General features: G+C 46.2%; 3 protein-coding genes across 3 annotated transcripts; 2 read left to right on the forward strand and 1 right to left on the reverse strand.

Moving 5' to 3' along the window:
• The first annotated feature begins 1,571 nt into the window (after window positions 1-1,571).
• Window positions 1,572-4,555, forward strand: LOC101756074 (serine/arginine repetitive matrix protein 1). Its single transcript, XM_004983140.3, has 4 exons — window positions 1,572-1,823; window positions 1,924-2,026; window positions 2,519-4,059; window positions 4,154-4,555. Exon 3 carries the CDS (start codon window positions 2,610-2,612, stop codon window positions 3,186-3,188), a length of 579 nt encoding a protein of 192 aa, XP_004983197.1. The 5' UTR covers window positions 1,572-1,823; window positions 1,924-2,026; window positions 2,519-2,609; the 3' UTR covers window positions 3,189-4,059; window positions 4,154-4,555.
• Window positions 4,556-9,690: 5,135 nt separating this feature from the next.
• Window positions 9,691-10,567, reverse strand: LOC101756476. The gene has a single exon (XM_004983141.3). The coding sequence runs from the start codon at window positions 10,384-10,386 to the stop codon at window positions 10,084-10,086; it is 303 nt and encodes a 100-aa protein (XP_004983198.1). The 5' UTR covers window positions 10,387-10,567; the 3' UTR covers window positions 9,691-10,083.
• Window positions 10,568-17,729: 7,162 nt separating this feature from the next.
• LOC101768142 (uncharacterized protein sll0103) lies at window positions 17,730-19,364 on the forward strand. Its single transcript, XM_022829711.1, has 2 exons — window positions 17,730-18,941; window positions 19,002-19,364. The coding sequence occupies exons 1-2, from the start codon at window positions 17,730-17,732 to the stop codon at window positions 19,362-19,364; spliced, it is 1,575 nt and encodes a 524-aa protein (XP_022685446.1).
• Window positions 19,365-21,294: the final 1,930 nt, after the last annotated feature.

A 21,294-nucleotide genomic window follows, 5' to 3' on the forward strand; every position in this document is an offset into this window, starting at 1 on the left:
CACAGGACGTAGGGTATTACACGACATAAGCGGCTCGAACCTATCTAAATCGTGTGTTTGAGTTCACATTCGAGTTCCTGATCTTAGTGAGCCCCATGCATAAAACACTACCTCGGGTACCCCCTCGGTAGGTTGCCGGGTCTAAACACCGACATCGTTCCCCCAGCCTCTGACTAAATTAGACATTAAAAATCCATCAAAATTCTCGACGAGATCCTCTAGAGCTTGACGCTGGAGCTTCATGGTTTGCTGCTTCTTCTCCGTATTTAGTCATTAAAAATCTGTCAAAATTCTCGACGAGATCCTCTAGAGCTTGACGCTGGAGCTTCATGGTTTGCTGCTTCTTCTCCGGGGCCAGTGCAATGTGGTGGTGGAAATTTCCAGCGCCGTCTGCGATGCACACCCAGGAGCCGAAGACGAACATTGCGCCTGTTTCAAACGTGATGATTGGCTTGATGATGACTTGTACCATCGAGTTCGCCAGTGGATTCTTGGAGAGAGCCCCTACCTGGTGTGCCAACTGTCGGTGTTTAGACCCAGCAACCTACCGAGGGAGGTGCCCGAGGTAGTATTTTGGTCAGTGGGGCTTGTCGAGATCAGAAACTCGAAGGTAAATGCAGACACACGATTTAAATAGGTTCGAGCCGCTGAATAGTGTAATACCCTACGTACTGTGTGTTGGTTGGATTGAATTACTTTAGAGGGAGTCCCTGCGTTGCCTTATATTGCCGGGGGCAGGATTACAGGTCGGTTGGTTCCAAGAAACTAGTCGGATTCGACTAGACGGCTTCTACTCTTATTGCTACGAGTAATTTTCCTAATCCTCGACTAGTTTCTATCTTTCCACATAGACTACGTCATCCTGCGCTATAGTCTCCATGTCAGATATGTCTCGATGTCCAGCTCTATATTTAGGACTGTTCAAACCTCTTAGTAGGCCCATAGATATATGCACGACACCAAGAAAAACAAAGCTAAGTTTTTAGTTTTAAGGCGTGTTTGGATCCTTACGCTAAAGTTTAATTCTTGTCACATCGAATGTTCAGATGCTAATTAGAAAGACTAAACATGAGCTAGTTATAAAACTAATTGCAGAAGCTCTGGGCTAATTCACGAGACGAATCCATTAAGCCTAATTAATCCATTATTAGCAAATGGTTGCACCACATTATCAAATCATGAATTAATTAGGCTTAATAGATTCGTCTCGCAAATTAGCCTCCATATGTGTAATTAGTTTTATAATTAGCGTATATTTAATACTATGTGACAGGGACTCAAGTTTAAAAACAAACTTCCTTGCTCAACGTGCAAGAATGCAATCGCAATGTTTCCAAAATTTTATTCCGCTCTAAGATTTGTTTTCTTCGCATCATCTGCCTTTCTTTTTTTTCTTATTCTCGGCAGTTTACAAGTGGAAGCCGTTGGTAGCCAAGTGGCACGGCCGTCGGGTACCCCAACCAGCACCCTCCCGGACGCAACGGATTTGTATCAACTGCCGCTGCGAAACCCCGTCTCGGGTCCGTCGCCGTCCGTCGCCTTGTGCCGTCCTACCCTACACCCCCACCCACCCCACTCCCACCCTCCCCCCTCGGCGCTCCCATCCCGCCGCCCCCGTTCCGGGCTCTCACTCCTCGCCCAACCCCAAGGCCTCACCTTTCCGCGAGTTTCCTCTCCGGCGGCTACCCCCGGATCCGGCTTTGGCTCCCGTGGATTGACGCGCCGCCTCCTCCCGGCCGAGACGGTGGGTTTCACCGGGACTTCCCGCGCCGGAAGTGGCGAGATTCGCCGGCTCAGATCCGTTGTTCCGCTTCGAGGAGCAGGTGGGCTGTTGTGCTTCGGGGTGTGTGTGTGTGTGGATGATGGTCGGTTCGGTGATGTTTGGGTTTTTCGTTTCCTAACCTGGTTTGTGCGTGCGTGCAGTGTGCTCGTGGCCGGATCTGCATTGCAGCGGAGGGGATTAGCGTGGAGGAGACGACGTCCTCTGTGGTGGCACCGATCTGCTCCTCGGCTGTAGATCTGGAAGGTATACACACGTGATCATATTTTGTCTTCTTTTCCACTTTGTTTTGCAGTTTTCCGGTTTGTTACTGGGTCGTCAAAATCGTAACTTTACTTTCATATATGCCTCGCTCGCTGTCGTTTACTTGCTCTGAACTACAGTGAGATTTCTCACCAGGATGTGGTGTAATGTAAGAAAGGGTGGCGCTTTACCATCTGTATCTTGCTAGGCTTTTGCTGATATTTGTAGCAAGGGTATCCATTTTTTTTATACTTGTCCTATGTGTTTGTATGCCTTCTCAGTTCCCATATTGTAGAATTCTGAATCATAATAGAGTTTCACTGACCTCACATGCGCATAATGTTTGGAAGATGCTAGGAAGAGGGCGGTGATTACCAGTTTTTTTTTCCGCTGATGATGTGTTCTTGTATTCTTTAGCTGTGGTACTATATATACTGACAGTATGATTAAAAGTGCAAGTTCTGATCCTCAGCACCTCTGTTTGTTTTTCATTAGGACTGGGGGTGACCTGCTGCTGCAAGCTGCCTCAGGTGTATTGGAAAGCCAATCCCCCACCGAAACATCATCACTGCAAGCGTAACTGTCCATGGAGGCTCTTGTGGTTTTCCCGGAGCAGCGCAACCACCATCACCGCCACCCTGGTGCCCGTAGAAAGTCATCGGGACCACACTTCTCATCACCACCTCCCTCTCGTGACTTCCATGGAATGAACTGCCGGTCTTTCCACTCTGGTGGTGGCTACATGGGTGTTCTCGCTTCTCCACCACCCCCACCTGCCCGCACCTACTCGTCCCCAGAGCCCAAGACACCCAAACAGCAGCAGCCACGTCATGGTGGCAAGCGCAGTCGACCCATTTCCATAAGCCCCTCCACATCTCCTCCCTCCCGGTCTGAGCTGTGGGCGGGGCCAGCATTTTCCAACTCACCACCCCCCAGTTCACTGCCCATCCCCAAATTCTCCCTCCGCCAGAAGCGCAGCATTTCTCTTGAGCTGCCACCAGTTGAGCGCTCAGATGATGTGGAGGTCAGGCCGCATGCTAAATCAGCTCCTTCATCCCCAGTTGGGGGAGCAGGGTATGAATTCTTCAATGACAATGAAACTGCTAGTGCTATAGCAACGGAGAATCTGAGGAGGATTCTCCAGTTGGATATAGCAGATCGTTGAATATTAGGAGGATGGAAGGGTGGTTCCTGTGTACATAGGTTATCTTCAACTGACAGCTTTTCTTCCTGCATAGTAGTGTATAGGGTAATGGTCATAAATACCTGGTGGTTGTAAGATATGGTCAGGATCATGGTTGTGTAGTTCCTAGGTGAAGGATCTCAGAAAGTTAGTTAAAAGTGAAACTGCCATGTTGGTTGTTGTGAAGGTGGATTCTAGGTTAAGGATGGGGTGGATGGCAGTTGATAGTATTCACCTATATGCTTTCTTGGTTTGTTAGGTGTAGAATTTAGCATTGCATCATTAGCATCCATAGTACATGTTCTGAACTTACAGTGGCACTCTGCCAAAGCAGCAGTCCCATCTCCAGCATGCATCCTAGTCCCCAATCAGATGTCAAATATTTGTAGGGTACCTGCATTTCATGCATCTTGCATATCCTTGCATACTTATTTCCTTCTATGCTCTAGCCAACTGGTTGCCACACTAATTATCCTGGCTTCCTGGTGCTCTGCAAAGAGCAGTAGAACACCATCATCTCCTTGCCGGCTTCTTCTAGTTTTTTTTAAGGAAGAAGCTGGTTGGAAGATGCAAGAAGTCCCTGTTATCTCTTCCTTCTGTTCCAATACTAACTTCACTATGCATTCTCCTTGTTGCATATCCAGCATACCATATCTGCTGCATCTCCACACAGCTTAGGTTCACATAGTGCCCCTGCATTGCATCTCGCATCGATCCTTCAGTCAGTCGCATTCTCATTCATTCCCACTCAGTTCATGGACCACTTTATGGGTTCTGATTTTCTTCAAGTCTTGAATGATCCTGAGAGAAAGTCAGACTCTGGAGCCCTGCAACGCATATAACCCCTGATGAGGTAACTACATGCTTAGTTTTGCAGTTCTCTAGGAGAAATGGATAGTGCTGATTCCACTGCTTGATACTGATGTCTGTCTTGTGTCTTGATGCAGGTTTGGTTGCGTGCGAAGTTCTACCCTGTTCTGTAGACATAATGCCATAGTTCCTGCTAGTGTTACATGCCTTTGGAGCCTTGTAGTTTCAGCACTAGCAGTGAAGCAGTATATGCTGGACCTAGACTATTAGTTATCTGAAATGCCAAGTTTGGTTTTCTGTCTCGTGTTATGCTGTTATCAGCAGATGCTATTAGGTTCTGTGTTAGTTTTATGTGATAATGGTTCTATGCCATGGACTAGTTCATGATGTCAGAACTAGAAACAGTTGCTCAGAGCCTAATTATATCAGGTTAACTATGGTAAGTTTATTAGCGGATGTTGTCTGTTGTGAGCTGGTGTTTGACAGTTTTCTGTTGTGCATGGCTAGCTAATTACATCCAGTGACATGATTTCTTGGGTACTTGTGAGGCTCACTCAAAGGGAGCATTATTGTCAGCAAATCTATTTTACTTGGCGTCTAACGGTAAAATGTACGCTGCTCATGGGGTGTTTGATGAGTAGTTACTATTTGTGCAGATGCTTTTCATCATGGTAGTGTCACCTGAGGTTTTTCTGATGCCTTGGCAGCCTCGGCAGAAAGCTGCTGTTTCTTCCGTCACGTGCAAGATAATGCTCTGCTCGTGTGTGCTAACTGCTAACGGTAACGGAAGCCTGCACTCATTTTCGTCAGGTGAAATGGTGGAACAAATCGTTGCTGTAAAAACTATCAGCACCCGGACGCACGAACTCAAGATCGGCTGCTAGTGGTTAAATTGAAGAAACTTGACAGACTTCACCAACCGACAGCGTGTTTATGAGTGTGTGGGGATTGTTGGGAGGTTACAATTCAATAATTCATTTATAGACGTCAGGTGAAAAGACTCCGTTGTGGTAAAATCAAGTGGTACTTTAGGGCTAGTTTGGAAGCACGGGGATTAGCCCAGGGAAAAAACGATCCCATAGTGTTTTTTCTGGAATTTCAAATCCCCCTCTCCCGCAGGGGAGATATTCCCCTTTTCCCTCCTGCTGTTTGGGGGTAAAAGTCCAGGGAAGAAAAAGTACCCCATTAGCCATTTCCCAATACAAAAGGCAAGTAGTGCAAGAAAGATAAGAAATCTTATTTTTAAATAGCTAAAATCTGTATCAACAAGTAAGTAGTACGCTCTCTGTTCCCTGTTTAACAAGCAACTCATGATTAAATCCGAAATAATTATATGATCTGGAGCAACATTTACAAGATAAATAGCTAAAATATACACAAATATTCAAATTACAGTCCTCCCATCATGCAACCAGATGAATATAATTCATGCAAGAGACTACCGCTCTTCAAGAAGTACCATGTTTCTTGATGAGCTCATCAAGAACCTAGAATACTTGGCCAGTTGATTCAACTTGTATCTGACAGATATAATTGTTGTTAGAAATAACCTCATTTTATCTATCAAGTGGGATAAAAATTAAGACATAATATTGCTCAAACAATGGAAATGCACTGCAGACTTAGAAAAGCATGAAAGAGGTAATTGTAGTAACTAGCAATAAACTCAGGGAGATGAGCTGTTGCCCTCAAAAAAAAAGGGGGAGATGAGTTGCTCTCTATAAGTTGATTTAGGATTGATCGTCTCTCCCATGCATCAGTGGTCTACTATAATTTAGGAAACTCAAAACAAAGACGTTCCTATTTGACGCTTTCAAAGAAGCTGCAGGTGCAGATGTCAGTACTAATCACAACAAGGACCGGACCAAGCTAAACAGGAAATGAAAAAAAAACTTTGCTCCCTCGCAACAGTGCACACAGTCAGATACAACCCTACCAAACTATATAACACGATCGGATAACTGTAATGGAACTTGTGTGGTCGTTCCGCTAAACAACACTTGAGCATAAGTTAGACAGATATAACCTATGAGGTCACATGAGTTAGAAGCTCAAGTCTCAAGAATAAATTCATAAGCATATCAAACATAGGGTAGCAGGTTTTGAAGTGCCATAAATTTTCAGAATCCTCAAATAACCACATGTACACAAGCACTGGCCAAAGAGATAGAATATGTCTCTACTGAGCAATATAAAACAAAGGGATAACATGTTTTTACTTTTGAAGGGAAATAAATCATCAGAACACATAAACCAAATAAAACCAAACAGATTAAGGTAAGCTACCTTTGTGATCTTGATAACCCACAACATGAATAGCATCGTAAACAAAGACCCCAAGGCCCAAACCAAGTCTAATTGTTCAACACACCGAAAATACAACATGGGAGTACCAACAGACACTGAAATTAGAAAATGGAGTCTAGCTACCAAGTTAATTAGTACTTGTTTATCAAGTATTTTTGAAAAATGCATTCAGGTCTGTAATCTCCTAGCTTACCAATATTAGGTGGTGCAACCTATTAAGAAAGGCAATCATCGTCAATTATGGTAAGCAAATCAGAAGTACTACTGCTACTCTTTCGTAGCTGCCCTGATCATTCAACTTTAATTTCTACCATTTTCCAGGACCTTAGGTTTGAAACGGCTTAACAGTCCATTTGAACTCACAAAGAACATCTCAGTGAGGGAGAGAAAATTGAATTAACAAGTATTATTTACTGTTTGTAGTTATCTCAAAAGGCATCTGCCTTAGTGCCTCACCAGTTTTAGAGCATGTGGCTCAGAGAAATCCCCTATTGCAGCCTATGACAAACCGGATAACTACATCCTAACCAATATCGAAGAACTAGGCCAAGATCTATCCAACCCAAATATTACAAATATAGCAGACCAAGAATTATTCACAACATTTATTCATGAAACATATCATGTTGATCTTAACGAAGTACCACGGGATGGAAAGTAATGTTTGCGAGCTGGTGGTCAATACTACGTTTCAGAATCCAATGCTCTTCAAGGACATGCGAAGCATAGCATAGAGAACATGTTTGTACTATATTTCAGAATCCAAAGCTGACAGTTGACAGAGAACAAGTCCAGGCATGCATAGCATAGGGAACACTCACGTATAAGCAAGAAATAAAGGACTTGTAGTTCAGTCCAGTGCAGTGAAATTCTGTCCAAGTTCAAAAATTTCAGCAATTGAAGGAGGAAGGGCTATGGAATACAAGCAATACTATGTTCGATCTTAGAAGAATCCTACTTTTACCTTCAAGCGATGGCGATGCATTCTCTATCTACAAAACCTATCAAAAGTTCGTTATCCTGAAGATTATTATGTTAAGAGACTACAGGAAGGTGATCCACACCATGAGAATCCATAATCTTCTCTGCAGTAGTAAGTGGCATCTGTGGAGACACAGAACATGATTTACACTTGCCTACTTGGTAAACATGAGATACCAGTAATTCCTTTACCTGCACCAAGATTGAGCAAGTTCCAATTAGTTAACAAATATGACCATCTAGCAATAAACGTTACCTAAATTTAGACATCTAAATTACCATTTGATCTTACCGAACAAACAGGAAATACATTTTAGTTCAGAACTTTAGATTCCAAATTTTGAGATCGACAGTGCATCAAAGTGATATGCACTTCCAGGAATTTATTCCAATATGGATAGAATCCATGTACACAGCATACCAAGAACTTATCAACTCACATCATACATACCCTAGGCAATAGGAGAGGAGGATAGGGGGAGAACTCATATCACGGTGATAGAGGAGGAAGACAAGGTGGAGACACCATGGTCGATGCGGAGGATGCGGCCTTGGTGGAGGTGTCGCTGTAGATCGAGATGGCCAAGGAGAGCGACAATGTTACATTCACGAATCAGGAGATGGGGAGGCGAAGCAGCCGTGGTATCTGGATAGTGACGCGAAGCGGCAGCGACACTTGGACAGAGAGGCGGCGGCGGCAGAGCCTGGTTGAGGAGATGGAGTGGCGCAGTGCGGTGCTAGCTGCGGAGATACCTCGACCCTCGACTCGCGTCGCTCGAGGAGCCGCACGGGGAAGCAGCGGCCGAACCCTCGAGGTTGGGAGGGCCTGCCCTGGGGAAAATGCGAGGAAACGGGTCGCCCAGCCCTTCGGTGTGGGCTTCCAAATGGTGAGAATTTTTTTGCTCGTGCCGCATTTTTACGGGGAGCGCCTGGCTGGGGAAAAGGCCGGATCCCGGCGAAATTTTGGACTCCCAAACTAGCCCTTACAATGCAAGCTTTTCCAGAGGAGCCGAAGGATTTTACAGTTTACATACGGCCGGGCAAGAGAAATGGGAGCGCAAACAAGTATGCAATCAGTGACTTGCCGTAGTACCCACTACTGACTACTGTTCCATGGATCTGGAATTTTCGAGGCCATGTCAGTAACAGGATGAGCCTTCAATCATTGCGTCCAAGGAAGCATTCTGAGATGCCTTGACGGACTCCATTCAAAAAGAAAAGGAGAGTTGTTGATTAAACATTAACATAAGGATCTACACTAATTATGTGCTTTGCGCAAATAACCTATGAATAAAGAAATTCAGGAGAGAAAAATCATTGCAAGAGCTACACCTAAATTAAAGATAGTTCTTGTATTTATGAGTGGAAAAGAAGAGAATAATTCTGAAAGCTCTGAGCTTGTATGGATCATAAACCCTAGAGTCCAAATTGTGATATAAATTCAAAGAAAAATTTTGGACCACCGGTCGTCACAAATCGTAGAGACGATACAAGACCTTATAACATCTTTTAGGGCTCAGCTTAAAAATATGTTCAGACGTGGATATGACTCAGTCTCTTGCCCCCATGCTTCTGCTTGGCATATGAGGGAGAATCTTACAAGCGGCACAACAATTATGCAGTTGAGATCCATAGTAGGAAGGAAATGATCAAGCACGCATCCTCATGAGCTATTCCTTAAATGGTAGTACGGTTCCAGATTATTGATGCACACCTGATCTTGTCCTAGTCAGCATCTCTGCCTTGGCACATTTTATCATTTTTCCCCCTCATTTTTGCTGATTTGGAGAGAGCATCTTTCTTTATAAAAAGCAGTAAGCGGAAACACAATTATGCTCAGTACAACTGTGGTCTGTCACAGTGAACAGTGAAGATGCATGCTAGCCATAAGGTACTCCGTGCTAAGAATCAACAGTTGATCCAAATCTGAAGTACATGACTTTCGTTTCTTTCTTTATAAAAAGCAGTAATTGGTTGATGTTCACTTACCTTCAGGATGGGTGTGATTTGATATCCGGTTGTTCTGTCTAAATCTCTTCGGAGATAGATTTATCTGTGGGTGAGAGAGCAGCTGAGAAGCTCTCACAAGACTACAGCTAGAAAGCTGTAACTGATTGAAGTTTGTGATCCAAATTGCCGCAACACTTTTTCTGTGTGTTCACCTCATTCTTGTGCACATGCATATCAAGGTTCAGAAAATGAAGCACAACGATAAGGATAATGTCTACAAGCTATCACTTTAAATCCCAAAATCTGATATGATTTTGTTCCTTTGCTGGGGTTAAATAAAAACCTTTTAAGCCCAAAGTTGGGAGAAGTGCTCCAGCTCCATGATGATGAATTGATGATCAATGTGCAGAGAATGCAGCATATCCGTGAACACCAATGCAGAAAAAATAAATCCAATTCATGATATGAAGGGATCAATGGTACATTGCGATTGTGGTTCAAGTTGTACAACCTCTCCTTGTACCAAAACTCGGAACGTCCAAGAAGCCGCCTTCTTCTAGGCCTAAGAAGGCTTTCGCTTGGCACACCTCTAATGGAGCTAGAGGACAACCAAGCCAACGGCACCGACTTGCAACATGCTAGTACGGTGACATTGTGACAAGATTAAACTACCAACCGATCCTAGAACCTGCCATCGTCAAGGATCACCGGCGCCGCAGCAAAAGCTTTGCTCGGCCGCGCCGCCGCTGCTAGAGCTCGATCAGTGGCTGCTTTCTTCTTCTTCTTCACAGCCAATGCAACCCTTCTTCTTCCTCCGCTACTAGCTTTTTCATGAGGCGGCGGAGGAGGTGGCGGAGATGTCGCTGGAGCGCCGGCGCAGCATCTGGCGCATGCCGTCGGCGACGCGGAAGGCGGGGCCCTTCTTGCCGAACTTGGCGCAGAAGGACATGTGGTCCCTGACGGCGCCCTCGAGGTCGCCGCGCTTCTTGGCGGCGACCTCGTCCCGCACCGCCTCCGAGCACAGCCCGCAGAGCCACCGCCCGCCGAAGCCCGCCTTCACGCCGGCGATGTACTCCCGGGTGCAGTCCTCACGCAGGCCGCAGCACTCGCACTTGGCCGACTCGATCTCCATGCCAACCTGAGTGATGAGGTCTATGGAGGTGGAGATGGAGGGCAGGCGGAGGGCAGGGGATTCTCTCTCTCTCTTCCTTCTCTCTCTGGCAGAGCTACCTGAGAATGCTTTATATACAGGAGCGGCTGTGTGTGACTTGCGATTTGTGTATAGAATTGTGTCGTCGATTATGGCTTGGAATTAGGCTCATGCATGGAGCGTTAGTTGACTCTCTAACCAGAGGTCTATGGACTATGGAGCCACACACACACTACCAAGTCGCACCTCACCTAACCTAACTTGTCTTGGCCTCCAACTGCACCCACTGATTGAACCATACGGCGTCCCATACTGTGTGCTTGTAAAAACAATTTCATCTTGTCTCATCGAAGGCCATGAGAATTGTACAGTTTCCTCTGAAATTTCATGCGTTTCAGACGAGGTCTCGGATACTTGTTGCAGCTGCATCAGTCTAAGGGTGACTTGTTTTTTATTAAAAAAAAAAGAAAGAAACAGGGCAACCTGTTCGAATTCGAAATTTGAAGAGCTCGGCTAGCTTGTGGAAATCCAAGTGGGTTTAGCACTAAGCCGGCCGCGCTCATCATGGTGCCTGTACCTTTTACTGTTATTGCTCTCGCCATGCCTCGCAAAGCTTCAGCAAGAATCTTATTATAGTGAAGTTTGTTTATCGTCGAGGACCCACCAGACAAACGTTCTTTTCCCTCCACTTTTCTCCTTTCGGCTGCCTGAAATCCTTTTCATTTCCTGAAGCCAACACCAGCTAGCTAGACCAATTCCTGTCACTGTCCAACTCATCACAAACATATACATTTACATCCTGTCCTGTCCTGTGCTTAGCTCTGACAGTGTGTCTCAACTGAAAACCCATGGATGATGACCTGTGAGCAACACTGAACATGGTCACTCTCTATACAATTCTCTTCTAAATCAATCAGCCAGCCACCTGGTTTGGGTCCTCCTACATGTCGTCTAGCTGATGACCAAGCAAGATCAGTTGAATAATCCTTCCCCGGGCTAACCGCGGCGTGGCTTCCGACGCTTTTAGCCCGGCATAAACCCCAAATTATGGCCTGATGCTCCCAACTGCTTCCAGCTTCTAGTAGCCTGATAACCTTGTTAACAGTTCATAATCAGAGAGAGGGACCAGCCCCAATGCAAGATTGTTTGCTAGTGTTCCATGCATTAGCATCGATCCCCAGATTAAGTTGACACTGGGCCCTACCATCCGTGCCAAGTGCCCCGGCACATAAATGTTGGGGGCAGTTGCAGTTCCTCCACTGCAAGGCATGGCAATCGACAAGCTTTAAAGTTTGCTGCTTGGCGGATGGATGGATGCTGGGCCTGTTTCTGTTATTGGCCGCCTCAAAAGTTGTTGCTGCCTTCTTGGATTTCTCTCATTTCTAGCAGTTGCATTTGGTGCGCATGCTATTCTTCCACGTCAGCTTGGGAGGTTTTGTATTCTGATCAGCTGCACGGCGGCTAGGGTTGGTCAGATTAACTGATAATTGGATGGATTAGGGCACTGATTGGTCGTCCAATGATAATCCCTATTACTCTCTAGTCTATACTGCTTATAATACTTTTTACCTTTGTAGTTTGGGCGTTGGGTTATGATTGCACAATGAAGAAAATGATCAACTGATCTATATGTTCGTATCTCTTCTTATTGCAGCTCTCTCTTTCGTCTTTTGCTAGATTTTGGCGGTAAGTTTCTATGTTAAACAAGAACAAGTATCTTCAAAACCGAAGTTTAAGCTTGATAAGTTACAAGAGAAACAACTGGAAAATACTTGTAATGCCATTGTTTATCTTGCGAGTATGATGATGCTATGCAGTGCTAGTAGTAAGTTGGGCACCGTCAGGTTCCAGTGAAGTTGACTGCTTCAGAGCTGGGCCTGAAACGTTGCAAAAGTTGAAGCAGAGAGGGCTGCAGAAACTCGAGGCTCCTTTGTTCCTGAAAGACCCTGCTGAATGATTAACAATGCCTGGTTTATTCTCTGCTCATTATGAATTTGTCCTGAGACCATGAGCAACCACCCCAATTATTCCCCCACTCGGAGTGTTCTCATTGCCATTGGGCCCACCCCCATAAAAACCTAGGGCATGTTTCTAGCTTCCATTGATTCTTGCTGTTTTCTCCCCCTCCACATGAACACCACATGCACTTGTCCTCCATGTCAAGTATTTTAATCCTATAGTTTTCTAGTCTTTTCACATGTATGTTGACATGTGGTCTAATGGAACAGGGGCAAACTCTGCCTCCGATTTTAAAAACAAGGAGTAAAATCATAAAGTTGAAAAATAAGGGCAAATTCACCATTAGCCTCCAAAGTAAGGGCACAAACACAAATGCCCCAATAATTATAGTCTTCAACTGTGATAGGTTGGTCTCAAACTCATTTAAAATACATATATATATATATATATATATATATATATATATATATATATATATATATATTGCTTATAACATATCTCAAAATGATCATCATTCAAGCAAACTAATAATAATTTCGAGTTTTATCTCTCCCTTATTTATGCCATTCTGCCATATCTAATAATCTTATTAAAATGGTATCCCCTTGCCTGTGACACAAACTGCGTGCCCATCAGGATGCATTTGTGAAAACAGAGGAGCTCAAGATGAGTTGCCTGGAAGAGGAACAAATCCCTTACTTGATGGGAACTGAACATGAAATTGCTGTTGTGAAACAGCCATTTACTTGGGCAGCAGTGCTAAAAAGGTAACAGTAAATTTCCATGCGTCAGTAACTAAAATCAAGGCTAAAGAGCTCTGTCAGTTGTTACGTACTAAGCTTGTCTAGGCCAGAAATATATATGAAGTTGAACACATTTGGTCCACCAACTTTGTCACTTGCACTAGATAAGAGCAGTTTCTGTGTATGAACTTGTCTTCAGCATTTGTGAAACTGAACTCTAGTAAGATGTTTAGCTTCAAGCCCCGGCAAATGCAAGGTGGTCGCGCATAATAGGTGTTGGACGGCCGATCACCTTGCAAAACGAAATCTGCCACATCCGGCGTGCTGCCCACTGTGTCATCAAGCTGAGGAAACGATAGATCACTTGCTTGTCTCATGTGTCTTCACTCAACAAGTCTGGTTCAACTTGCTGCAGAAATTTGGATTACAGGCCTTAACCCCACAGCTGGAGAACAATCCCTACAATGGTTGGTGGTTAAAAAGAGTCTGAACTCCATTACCATTCTTGGGCTTGGTCGGTTTGGAATCACCAAAACCGTTGTATTTTTTCTGGGATTTTTCCTAACCTGAACAGAGTTCTGTCAATTTGGGGTGGGGGGGGGGGGGGGGGGGTCTCATCTCGTTGCCATGGTGCCTTCCACAGTTTAGTAGGGTCTAGTCTTTCCTTTTGTGTTAAAAGGGTGAGTAGTTTTTTTAGTGTTCTGCTTTTTCTGCTAAGGTTTTTCCATAAAAACCTGGTTGTATCCTAGGTTTTTCTAAAAAATTCTTTGGTTCGCAGCTCTCCTGCATGTTCGAGAGAAAAAAAATATGTTAGCTTTAAGTGACATGTTTAACTTCTTGTTTTAGGTAAACTTTATGTCATTGGTGTGCTGACAAAATAGCCTTCTTTAAACCGGTTATGAATTGTGCTCTTCTTATTGGCAAGATTCTGGATGGTCATGCGCTCTCTGAAAGGCATGTTTTTGATGACTTCCATGTCTATTCCTATTCATTTGTGACCGCAATTTTTAACCACCTTACTCCTATTTTTTAGACCTTCTATCCCACCATAATCCTATCCGTTGTGCCACACACTCTGCACAACTCTGAGAGGCACACCAAATTTATGTGCAACCTGCTTAGACACTCCAGTTTCAGCACAGGTGGATTTGTCTTTGCCACCAACTCCAGATGAATAGCAATCTTTAACGTATCTGAATAGAACCTCCTCCTTTTATTTGAACGTGCAAAAGACAAGTCAAATGTAAAACATGCAAAAGGCTTATTTCACTGTACTAGTAAAAGAACTATTTTATTGTAGCATGTCCGACAACATCTGAAAATTGAGGCAGTCAAATAACTTTCTGAACTTACTGAATTTTTAGGAATCAAGTTACTTTCTAAATTTTTAGGCACCATGTCATGTGGGGCCGCACCTACACAAGAAGGCGGCGTGCCCGGGACACCCGCAGGGCCGCTGACGGCGCGCCAGCTGCAGCCGCGCCATCTGAAGCAGCGGATCAGGATAGGGCTGTTAGTGCCTTGGCTTGAGGAGCAACTCGCTCCAGGGTTGTTAGTACCTTAGATTTAGGAGTGTTTAGCTCCAGGTTGGTTGGCCGAAGGGCCTATAAAGAGCTGTACTCAGCAGGTTCAGAATTAAGCAATAAACTATCTCTAATTCCCTCGTCCTCTTCCTCCAAATTACCTGGGCGCTGAGGGGGAAAACCTCGCCCCTCATCACGGGTCGCGGCTACGAACTACGTAGCCGGGGTCCAGCTACCCTAGTACTGACTTCTGAATTTTTAGGTCAATTATTGAATTTTCTGAATTTTAGCATCAAGTAACATACAAAAGTGTTCTTAACTTTCTGAATTTTTGGGGTCAACTAAAACATGCAGAAGAGTTCTTAACTTTCGGCAGGGTCAAGATGCAAGACTTCTGGAAGTCTACAACTTCTGGAAGTCTACAAATTCTGAAATTTTTGAGCTGTCTGCAATTGAAAGTCGTGCTACAACTTCTGAAACTGAACGTATCGCTGAACATACAAAAGACTTGAGTTGAAACTATCCCTGAAACTGGGCCTGTCACTGAACTGGATTTGAAAAATGAGGTACCACTTACGACAACTGGAAAATGAGCTAATCCAGCACTGAACACTAGACTCATCAATTGACTAGTCTCAAAACCGACAACAGCAAAACAGACTACACAATATTAAGAGCAGGATATTCGATCTCGATCATTTGCAACATCTAAAAGAACAAAGAGATATTGATCTGAAATTACAGTACCAAAACCGACAATAGGATTCACTAGTAGAGAATTGGCTTTCGATGCGTCCCCTTTTGTCCCGGTTTAAAGTTGGCCCGGGACAAAAGGTTCACCAACCGGGACTAAAGCTCGGTCACTGGTGGGAGGCTCACCAACCGGAACCTTTTATCCCGGTTGCAAAGGTTAGTGTGAAAAAAAGATCCTGAGAGGCATTTTATCCCGGTTTGAAACACCAACCGGGATAAAAGACCCCCCTTTTTTTATCCCGGTTGATAACGCCAACCGGGATAAAAGGGTCGAGACCCTTTTATCCCGATTTGTAACACCAACCGGGATAAAAGGCCCTCATTTATCCCGGTTGGTGTTTCAAACCGGGATAAAAGGGTCCCCAACGAGGTCACTGGAACAGGACTAAATCCCTCGAACCATTTTATCCCGGTTTGTAATACCAACCGGGATAAAAGGGGGTCTTTTATCCCGGTTGGTGTTTACAATCGGGATAAAAGGGTCCCCTACGAGTTAATATAAAAGGATAGCATCCCCTATAGTCAGATGTGGTGTGTAGGTGGGATGGCAAGGAAGCTACGCGCGAGGCAGGAGGTGCGCGCACGCGCATATTTCGCGTGAAAAATCACCTCCTGGGAGCATGGAATTTCTTTTTTTTTGCGGCGCATGGCGTGGTGACCTGTTTTATCCCGGTTGGTAAGGTCTTTTGTCCCGGTTGAGTGACCCGGGATAAAAGACCCCCCTTTTGTCCCGGTTGGTTTATCCCGGATGGATTTTCGGGAGATTTGCATCCTACCAACCGGGACTAAAGACCAATTCTCTACTAGTGATTGCTTACCCTGATCTGCAGCAGCATTGCCTCCTACTCCATGCCCCATAGGTCCAACCAAATTCTTGCAAATTTGCATCATCCAGAAAACAAATAGAGATGCTCAAGCAATTCTCTCTGAAAACAAAGAGAGGTGCTGGCAGCTCAAGAAATTTGGGGGGCGTTTGGTTCCCTTTGCTTATTTTTAGCAAGTGTCACATCAAATGTTTAGATACTAATTTGGAGTATTAAACGTAGGCTATTTACAAAACTCATTACATCAGTGGAGGCTAAACGACGAGACGAACCTATTAAGCCTAATTAATCCATCATTAGCAAATGTTTACTGTAGCAACACATTGTCAAATCATGAACTAATTAGGCTTAATAGATTCGTCTCGCCGTTTAGCCTCCACTTATGTAATGGATTTTGTAAATAGTCTACGTTTAATACTCCTAATTAGTATCTAAACATTCGATATGACGGGTGCTTAAAAATAAGCAACCGAACCAAACCAGACCTTACTTTCCCTAGCTGCTCGCCGGCAGCATTCTCATCTCCTAATTCTTCTGCAGGTAGGACAGCAAAATTTAAAGCAAGTCAGAGCAGGGAGCAATCATAATTCATAAGTAGGCGCCGGCGTCTAGTCCATGCGATTGACCACTACCTCCATCTCCATCTCCCCACACCATATCGAGCTCTAGTTCATGCCCAGGATCATCCCAATGAGCAATGCCATTCCAATCTATAGGGCTGTTTAAGCCCAACTGGGGAGGCTCAAGGTTTAGGTCAAAGGCATGTGCCGCCATTTCTGTTCTACTCCTGCTACAACATAGATCATGTAGAGACTAGAGAGGCATGATCGGAGAAGCTCTTAGCTTTTTTCCTTCCTTGATCCAATGGCGATATTTATAGGCAGCGGTGTTTGTCAGTTTTCAAATTTGGTCCATGGGCCATGGCCCAGAGAAAGTGGCGTGCGCGATCTGTGTAGCCCATCTAATCTAATACATGAATGAACATGTTCCATTGGCACAAAAAAAAATTTAAAAGGTGTGAACTTGTTCATTGCTGACTGGACGGTTCATATACGCGGCATGCAGCCCCTTTTTTTTTGGTTTTTTTTTGCATGCAGCCCCTTTGACTCCAACGCGTTCTAATCTAATCTGAACAGATTGACGACGCCTAAAAATCAGCAGCAGCCAAACAACTTGATCATTTGACACTTTCTATCTTTTCGGGAAAGATGTTCGTGCATGCATGGAATGATGGAAAGATGATCGGCGCGGCAGCCAAAAAATCAGCAGCAGCACAATTACAGCCCGGATTTTCATCTACCAGTCTCCGCTAAATCAGAAGCCGATATATGGGAACATATCTGGTGCAAATCATCTACCTCGTGCAACTTTGGAAACAATAAATTAAAGTCATAAGATGCTAATCCAATGAGTAGAATTAGTGATAGGATTATTTTACAGTTAAGCCCTTTTCCAAGGTTGCGACGTTCCCTTATATATACCTGGCCAACGAGATCGATCCAACCCTAGCCCACACACCGCCGATGCCGGACATCAAACTTCCCCACTTCGCGGCGGCGCCGCCGCCGCCCGTTGTCGTGTTCCAAGACGACGACCCATTGGAGCCTCGGCCTGCCGCCGGCGGGGCGCAGGCCGCCCCGGCAGCCAACGGCGGCCTGGTCCTCAAGGTGCAGTGCGAGTTCCCGGCGCTCGGGAGGGGCGCGTCCTGGGACAAGTTTGCGGTGCTCGTGGACGCCAAGGCTCCCGCCGACGTGGCGCGCGCGCCGCTGGACCTCGTCACCGTGCTCGACGTCAGCGGCAGCATGAATGGCCAGAAGCTGGAGCTGGTGAAGCGTGCCATGTGCTTCGTCGTCGACCAGCTGGGCCCCGCCGACCGCCTCTCCGTGGTCACCTTCTCCAACGCCGCGTGGCGCATCACCCACCTCGCACGCATGTCGGCCGCCGGGAAGGCCGCGGCGAAGCTGGCCGTGGAGCGCCTCGTCGTCGTGGGAGGCACCAACATTGGCCAGGGCCTCCTCGTGGGCACCCAGGTGCTCCTCGGCCGCCGCCACAGGAACGCCGTCGCCAGCATGATCCTCCTCTCCGACGGGCAGGACACGTGCCTCCCGCCTGCGATCGCCCAGCCGAACGGTGGCGTCGCCAAGAGTTACGCGAGCCTCGTGCCGCGCTCGTTCGCGTCGGCCGGCTCCCGGCCCGGGCCGATCCACACGTTCGGCTTCGGCGCCGACCACGACGCCGCCGCGATGCACGCCATCGCGGAGGCCACCGGCGGCACCTTCTCCTTCGTCCAGGACCAGGCGGCGATCCAGGACTCGTTCGCGCGCTGCGTCGGCGGGCTCCTCTCCGTCGCCGTGCAGGAGACGCGCGTCGCCGTCACGTGCCTGCACCGGGGCGTGCGGGTCCAGGACGTCAAGTCCGGATCCTACGAGAGCAACGTCGCCGCCGACGGCCGCGCCGCCACCATCGACGCCGGCGAGCTCTACGACGACGAGAGGAGGCTCTTCCTGGTGCTCGTGTACGTGCCGAGGGCCCGCGCGACGGAGGAGGTCACCCGCCTCGTCAAGGTCAGCTGCACCTACGGCGACGCCGCGACAGGGCAGACGGCCCACGCCGCCGCCCCCGCCGCGGTGATCCAGAGGCCGCTGGAGCTGGAACACATGCCGCCGCCGTCCATCGAGGTCGAGCGGGAGCGCGTCCGGCTCGCGGCGGCCGAGGGCATCGCGGCGGCGCGGGCGGCCGCCGACGGCGGCCAGCACGCCGGCGCCGCGCGGATCCTGGACGCCCGGCTGAAAGAGGTGGAGCGGTCGGCGCCGGGGGCGGCCGGCGACGACCCGACGTGCGAGGCGATCAAGGAGGAGCTCCGCGACCTGAGCGCCCGCGTCGGCGACCGGCGGGAGTACCAGCAGACGGGGCGCGCGTGCCTGCTCGCCGGCATGAGCTCGCACGCGCAGCAGCGAGCGTCAGGGGTGGAGCTGCAGGGGTCGGCGGGGAAGGCTGCTGCTACTGCTACTACTAGGGCGTACCTGACTCCCAAGATGGAGGAGATGGTGGATCTGTCGCGTGAGAGCAGCAGGAAGCGTGGCAGCAGCCAGAGGCCAGGCGGCAGGTCCGAGCAGGTTATTAAACAGGTCAAGCAAGATCTCAGCGAGAATTTCTGAGCCAGCGATTTTATCTGTGGCTTCAATCAGACTACGATACCCAGGTTGAGCCATTACCGTTCAATGCAGTGGCAAGCATGCAATTGGCTGGCCCTAATTAATTTTTCATTTCAGAACATGAACTTGCGCGGTGTATGGTTCTTGCTGTACCGGTTACAACGATGTTTTACAATAATAATATCTATGAATTTAAAAAATCAAAACAACCTACAATTTGGAACGAAGGGAGTATTTTCGATTTGTAGCAGCCCATTATAGCATTACGAGGTCAGTTCCTGGATCATCCTAGCTAACGTCAGATAAAACTGAACGTATTGACATCCGTGATTATTACTTGATTTAGCAGCTAACATTCTAAAGTGTAGGTGATCCGTGCATATTTTTCTGGTTTCTTCGGTGTCAGTTGTGTCGAGGACGAAGATCATGCATGCAAGAAACATGTCGAGCAAAGACATGACACAAACAAATCAGAAGCATTCGAAGTGCAGAGGCGATCATGCATGCATAAGCTCTGACTTTATTGGGTCCAAAGGATTTCAAGACTGGGCCCAGATGCACAACCCGATTGCTTGCTTTAAGGCCTTGTATGTGTGTAGCCCATAGGAATTTCTGGCTAAAGAAGACGGAACTGATTCCTGATGTTGATCATTTATTAGGATTAGGCAGGATTAATTATTTATTCGATATTTTCAGTTTCCATGTCATTCAATGGCACGGCCAAATCATATTAAGATGTGGAGGCTGGGATATTTTTATCCCATTATTATCTAAAAAATGTCATTCAATGAGGAGGGATGACTGCGTGATAGGAGGCTAGCTTTAAATAAAATAATTTAATTGGCTTTGTATAAAAAAATATATATTATTCCTTCCGATCGTGTATTGCCGATCCCCTTTTCCCTTTCCTTTTTTCAGCCATAAAGGGGATTAAAGGGAGGAAAACTTGATCCAGCACATCCCATTTCCATTCCCTTTCCTCTTTAGTTTTAATTTTCTCAATCCCCTTTATTTCCCTCCCTTTATTTTTAATTTTTAATGATCACTTGGATTTAAAAAAAAGAGCAGATATTCACCACTCCTGAGTCCTGATCACATATAGGTGCAGCTTATTGTAAAAAGTTCCTAGCTTCTAAACTCTAATTGATGCAGATTATGCGGTGTTTGTGTCGCCTGATCAGTGCACAGACAAACATTACTGATAGCAACAAGGTAACTAATCCGTTGCGATCGGTCTCTCGCGTAAGATCGAGATTGAGCTAAGATTCAAGCTGTTCCATCGTCACCAACCTACTTTCCTTGTTATCTTGGAGCCCATTTGTGAGATCAACAAGGAAACAGTAGTCTATTTATAGCTAGCTAGCATGCTGTCATCTTGATTCCTGGCAGGCTCTGATACTAGCTTGATCACTCAATCAGATGTGTCTCAGTTGAATTCATGTGTTGTCCACCGCTAATTGATCCCTACTAGAGTGCCTTTTGAAATGTTGCACTTCAAGGATGTACAGGCTGACATCAAGATATTCTACAAACCTGTCTGTAAGCTGATTTATCAGACTGCTATCCTTACAATCAATAAGTGGTTGCAGTAAAAGTACCGGTGGTTAACTTGGATACATCCTTGATCCTTGCCATATGAAATGTAGGGCCCATCAGCTGGTTAATTATTAGGACTGCGCAACGATCAAAGTTTTGCTAATAATTGGTGCTTGGGCATGGAAAGTGTGTGTGGATCAAGTTGCAGTGACTTTGGATTAGCAGGAACTCGGTAGATAAGGAGCCTTGGATTGGAAGGCACAGCCCAAGAAAAGGGGCCGGGTTTTGAGCCCACTGACCAAACTTTGAAGGCCATTTCACAAACCCTTATCCATATGTTGGCCAAAATGATATCATTGCTCTCAAAGAGGATGAATCCTTTATGGTGGCATCTGAT

This window comes from Setaria italica, chromosome IX (assembly GCF_000263155.2).
Source record: "Setaria italica strain Yugu1 chromosome IX, Setaria_italica_v2.0, whole genome shotgun sequence".
In the NCBI taxonomy this organism is placed as follows: Eukaryota; Viridiplantae; Streptophyta; class Magnoliopsida; order Poales; family Poaceae; genus Setaria; species Setaria italica.

Excerpts from the sequence above, each read along its gene's own strand:
- LOC101756476 (XM_004983141.3), bottom strand. The coding sequence starts at position 10,386 with ATGGAGATCGAGTCGGCCAAGTGCGAGTGCTGCGGCCTGCGTGAGGAC.
- LOC101756074 (XM_004983140.3), top strand. The coding sequence starts at position 2,610 with ATGGAGGCTCTTGTGGTTTTCCCGGAGCAGCGCAACCACCATCACCGC.
- LOC101768142 (XM_022829711.1), top strand. The coding sequence starts at position 17,730 with ATGCCGGACATCAAACTTCCCCACTTCGCGGCGGCGCCGCCGCCGCCC. Across the intron at positions 18,942-19,001 it reads GCATCGCGGCGGCGCGGGCG|GTGGAGCGGTCGGCGCCGGG; the intron begins GCCGCCGACGGC and ends CGGCTGAAAGAG.